At 31.5% G+C, this 5,850-nt stretch overlaps 1 protein-coding gene across 5 annotated transcripts; it reads left to right on the forward strand.

Moving 5' to 3' along the window:
* The first annotated feature begins 600 nt into the window (after positions 1–600).
* LOC113867782 (extensin-2-like) lies at positions 601–3,216 on the forward strand. Of its 5 annotated transcripts, none has more exons than XM_027503252.1 (3): positions 609–1,065; positions 1,126–2,072; positions 2,873–3,176. In XM_027503252.1, exons 1-2 carry the CDS (start codon positions 635–637, stop codon positions 2,042–2,044), a joined length of 1,350 nt encoding a protein of 449 aa, XP_027359053.1. In that variant the 5' UTR covers positions 609–634; the 3' UTR covers positions 2,045–2,072; positions 2,873–3,176. The 5 variants fall into 5 exon arrangements, with proteins under 5 accessions (XP_027359051.1, XP_027359053.1, XP_027359055.1 ...); XM_027503254.1 differs by having other exon boundaries at positions 609–1,008; XM_027503251.1 differs by having other exon boundaries at positions 609–786; positions 844–2,072.
* The last annotated feature ends 2,634 nt before the right edge of the window (positions 3,217–5,850 follow it).

Raw genomic sequence — 5,850 nt, forward strand, 5'->3', positions numbered from 1 at the left:
GTGTACATATTAGTTTTAGCCTCCAAAGATATACCAATTTATCAAAAGTGAAAAAATTGAGATATGAACTTCATTATAGCAGCCATGGTCCCAGTTGCGGTACAAGAAGGGGAGAAACAACTTAGGCCACCATACTGAGTTTTTAATGTTTGGTACAAAATTAAAGATGAAGAAGAGAGAGGACAAATAAATTACATCAAATACCCAATAATTTAACAATGTCTATATGCATTTGTTAATTTTTTAATAGTAAGGGAATTTTCATACAAAGAAAAAATAAAATAAAATAATGGTTGGTGCTTCTTATAAAGAAAATAAGGGCTGTGTCAATCAACATTTCCAGCTAATTAGTTAGTTAATTTATTTCGTTATTTATAATTCATCATTCATAGTTTGTTGTCTCTGTCAAGTCCAAATCCGCGTTCCACTACCCACTTGGATTGCATTGGTCCAAAAACCTCTATAGCTAATAATTTTTAATGAGGGTGAATTTAAGAAATCAAGTCAAACTACAGCAACCAAGATGAATAGCCGGTGTTACAATGTGGGTAAAACAAAGAAGCTATATAAAGGGTGGCACTACCTTTCCTAATGGCATTACCAAAACCCACTTTAAAGTGAAAGTTGAGGAAAGATGGGGTCTCTAATGGCCTCTATTACTCTCACTCTTGCATTAACGATAATCTCTCTCACCTTGCCATCTCAAACATCAGCAAACAACTACATCTATTCATCTCCACCTCCACCACCTAAGCCTTACTACTACCACTCTCCACCACCCCCAGTGCACTCACCTCCTCCTCCTTATTACTACCACTCTCCACCACCACCTCCAAAGAAGCCATACAAGTACTCATCTCCTCCACCACCAGTGTACAAATACAAATCTCCCCCTCCTCCCTATAAGTACCCATCTCCCCCACCTCCACCATACAAATATCCATCTCCACCACCCCCAGTGTACAAATACAACTCTCCTCCTCCACCAAAGAAGCCATACAAGTACCCTTCTCCACCACCACCAGTGTACAAATACAAGTCCCCTCCCCCACCATACAAGTACCCTTCTCCTCCACCACCACCATACAAGTACCCATCACCACCACCTCCAGTTTACAAATACAACTCTCCACCACCCCCAGTTTACAAGTATAAGTCTCCACCACCCCCAGTTTACAAATACAAGTCTCCTCCTCCACCAAAGAAGCCATACAAGTACCCTTCTCCACCACCACCAGTGTACAAGTACAAGTCTCCTCCTCCACCATACAAGTACCCATCACCACCACCCCCAGTTTACAAGTATAATTCTCCACCACCACCAGTGTACAAGTATAAGTCTCCCCCTCCACCATACAAGTACCCTTCTCCTCCACCTCCACCATACAAGTACCCATCACCACCACCCCCAGTTTACAAGTATAATTCTCCACCACCACCAGTGTACAAGTACAAGTCTCCTCCTCCACCATACAAGTACCCTTCTCCTCTTCCACCACCATACAAGTACCCATCACCACCACCCCCAGTTTACAAGTATAATTCTCCACCACCACCAGTGTACAAGTACAAGTCTCCTCCACCACCATACAAGTACCCATCACCACCACCCCCAGTTTACAAGTATAATTCTCCACCACCACCAGTTTACAAGTACAAGTCCCCTCCTCCACCATACAAGTACCCATCTCCTCCACCACCGCCATACAAGTATCCATCACCACCACCCCCAGTTTACAAATACAACTCTCCACCACCACCAGTGTACAAGTACAAGTCTTCACCTCCACCAACGAAGCCATACAAATACTCATCTCCTCCACCCCCTGTGTATAAGTACAAATCTCCTCCACCACCAACTTACAAGTACAAATCTCCTCCTCCACCACCAAAGAAGCCATACAAGTACCCATCTCCTCCACCCCCAGTTTACAAGTATAAGTCTCCTCCTCCTCCAGTGCATCCACCACACTATGTCTATTCTTCACCCCCTCCTCCACCACATTACATCTATGCATCTCCTCCTCCCCCATATCACTACTAGATAGTGATTTAGCATAGCTTCTCACATGGTAAGCTCCTTCATACAACCTACATTATCATAAGAATGATATTTGTATAAACTTTTGTTTAAATACTCTACATATTTGGCACATGCAATAATGCAACTCATTAACTAACTACTCAGACTACGTTGACCTTTTACGAAATAAACTAATAATGAAATCAGTAGTATGCAACTATCATTCTTCTATTTTGTTTCATAGAGTAAAACTAGTTTTTTTTTTTGGAAATTTTTAAATATATTTTTATTTTTTTATATCTTATTTTTTTAATTTTAATTAGTCACATATTTTTTTAAATTTTTTTTAACTTAAATCTCTCATCTCTCTCTCACACAGACTAAACTTATACCAATGCTCTTTTTTAGCAAGATCCACTAAAATAATAAGATACTTTATTTTAAAGATTAAAAAATTATAAAATAATATGAATAGTTAATATTAAAAAAATCAAAATCACATGTAAATTAAAAGTTCTTAGCTCTTTTTTTTTGTTTCCAAAGCTTTGTTTAATAATTTCAGTTTCATTATTTGAACACTAAATAATTGACATTATATATAACTATTTTTATTTTTCATTTATTTTAATCATTATACATATAGAGTATATAATTTTAAAAACTATCGAAAATTAAACGAGACAATTTCTCTTTACAGAAGAGGTTTTGCCGTAGCCTACTAACAGTATTTTAGGCTGTAAAATTATTTAAGGCATAATCATTTTCTCATTTATTTTTATTACTGAGCGAAATTAATGACAGGGACTGATATGCTAATAATTATTTATCCATATGTGTGTACTTTTGGAGGTTTTCAAGAATATGCGCGAATAAAGAATGCTGTCGATAGCAAGAAGATGCACTTCACAATTGTACAAGAAAAACAACCGGAAGCAAAGTTTCCGCTCGCTTTGTCTTATAGAAGAAAGAAGTGTCATTTCTTTTCACTTTCTTTGTATTGTTTATGACTTATTATTGTGTATTTAGACAGTTGTAAGGCACTGCTTTGCTCTACTGTCGTTGAATATTGAATGAATGCATTTTGGTTTGCAACCTGCTGCGTTTGCAAGAGGGTGAAGCCAATTCAATAATAAATAAAAAAACAATTATGTTCTTTATTACTCTTTTTGGTTATTGAGAAATTCTTCATTATTCTTATTAGAGTACTATCTTCAACGACTAAAATTTGATTTAAAAATAATTATAAATGTTATAATCCGACTGCTTATATCATTATCTAATTTATTTATTATGTTTTTCACTACACTAAATATAGTCATCATTTTACAGTGCATAGAAACTTCACATACTCCATTTCGAACTGGTCCACGTTTAACATTTGTGGACTCAACTCTAGATTTGGACCAATAACGACAGATACTTGCATCATGGCCATTGAGGTACTGACATATTTGTCGGTATATATATATATATATATATATATATATATATATATATATATATAATCTCTCGTTATTTTCTATCAATTAAGTACTAGTTGATTAATGGTGTTTTAATTTAATGTTTATCATGTGTTAAATACATAACAGACACTTGTCATAATTAATACATAATATTTAAAATAGAGACATAAATCAATTTTTGGCTAAAAAAAGTTATTATAATTTCAATTAGTCTCTAATTATTTTTTTAAAATTTAGTGTTTATTCGATCAAGTAAAAAGTTAATCTTTACTGTTAATTTATGTGTGCTAAGTGTTGAATTGATGATTGAAAAAATTTCAACAACTTAACATTGTCACATTAAATACCTATTATCTCCTTATCCTAAGACTAACACACAGTTATTACAATAGTGATACTACCTGTAAATTCTAATGACCATATAAAAACTTGGTCAAAGTTAACATAAGTTGGTAAGAGAGTTTCCTGCTATGATTGTTTTTAAGTAAGTTGTGTAAAAAAAAATAAAATGAATTCATGTACTGGGACCAAATGAAAGAAAAAAATGCTAAAAAATATTTAAGAAATTTGTACAACCACATGTAAGCATCCATTTTTCTTTTTTTACAGTTGCGTGTTAATTATAATAAAGGTAAACTGAATATATGATATGTATGATATTAAGTAGAAACTTTGATAATTAATTCAACATTTAACATTTAATAGATCAGGATAAATATTGGTAAGGCTTAATTTATTATTTTTAAATTTAATAAAGACTAAATTCTAACAAAACTTTTTAAAAGTTAATTGTAAATCTAACACCTTTCATAAAAACTAAAATTTTATTTAAAATTGTCAAATATTTTTAAAATACTATCAATTGACTTAAAAAAAGTTTTGTCAAGTGTTTAATATAAATTTATGATAGAACGTATTTATTTCGTAAAAATTCTTAACTTTTCTCAAAGTATTATAATAAAAAAATTTAAATTATCATACTCCTACGGTATATTTTTAATAACATCTTTTATAATATATGGCTTTTAATACATTACTCATTCTATTCTTATTTATTTATTTTATAAAATTATAAAATAATCACGAGTAATTTACTATATATACACTAGTATTAAATAAATAAATATTAATTTACTTTCAAAACCTAATTAATTCAAATGAGATAAATTACTCAAATCTTATAAAAATATCTTAACCATATTCAAAAGTAATATATTGTATCTTAAAAATATTTTCTTTTTTTTAAATCGTTTTCGTAAAAATTGCTTGTGCATTCAAGTCAAGCTGTCAAACAAGTTGATTTTGGTTCTTTGAACTTGTATTGTGAAATAGATAAATGTTGTTATCTATTCGTACAGTTTTTATTTGGCAATATCTGCAAATTAATTAAATTGAGCCATGTGAAGAATTATTCGGATGACTTTGGTGATGAAAATAGCTTGAAAACAACTTCTATAAAAAGGACTTGCATTTCCACGAATTTAATTATAATATAAATTCAACTCTAATAACGAAAGAAGATTATATGTACTATTTTGTGTTAGTGCTAGTTAAATAGAATAAAATACTAGGTGTGTCTGCTCCACGTTGAAACATAGCATAAAGCTTTCCAGCAAAACGTAATCAATTAAGCTATAACACAACATTTTGTTCTTAATCGTCATTAACGATCATAATTTTTTCATTGTATGATGTTTGGCATTCATAAGTGCTGAGTAGAATAGTGATGATGGAAGGTAGCACATTTATAGCGACGGTATTGAATTTAAAGTTTTATATTTTGTTAAAAATTGTTTTGAGATAATAGTTCCTGTGTACGTGTTTTACTTCAAAATCAACTGCAGCCAATATCAATTGTAAAATTTAAATAATTAACAATCAATGTTCACCTAACTACGCAGACAAGTTAAAATAAATAAAACTATTAAAATAATAATAAATGGATATCAAGCACAGCTAAGTGTATGATTGAATTATCAATTATATAAATAAGTAATAATTGCCATCCCTCTTCATATATAATAGTCTTCTTGTTCCACTCGTTTTTCGTATCTATGTCAAGTTAAAATAAACTAATTAACTATACACATAAAATGTTTTAAATGTGAGACTAATCGCTATTCTGGTCTTAATTAAATTAGTTTTGAAGCTCTTGAGAACAAAGTAATTTGGATGAATTTCAATGGTGCAGTGATAAAATGATAATCCAAGGAGATGGAGCTATTATTGGTGATAATGCATAAAATGAATATAAAAAAAGAATTTGGACAATGTATTCAATTTGATGGCCTTGGCTTCTCTGTTTTCTTTAAATCTTTGGAAAAACATTATTGAGTCACGACAAAGGCCCTACAATGCAACATA

This window comes from Abrus precatorius, unplaced genomic scaffold, assembly GCF_003935025.1.
Source record: "Abrus precatorius isolate BTA unplaced genomic scaffold, Abrus_2018 Scaffold5, whole genome shotgun sequence".
Classification (NCBI taxonomy): domain Eukaryota; kingdom Viridiplantae; phylum Streptophyta; class Magnoliopsida; order Fabales; family Fabaceae; genus Abrus; species Abrus precatorius.

Excerpts from the sequence above, each read along its gene's own strand:
- LOC113867782 (XM_027503250.1), top strand. The coding sequence starts at position 635 with ATGGGGTCTCTAATGGCCTCTATTACTCTCACTCTTGCATTAACGATA.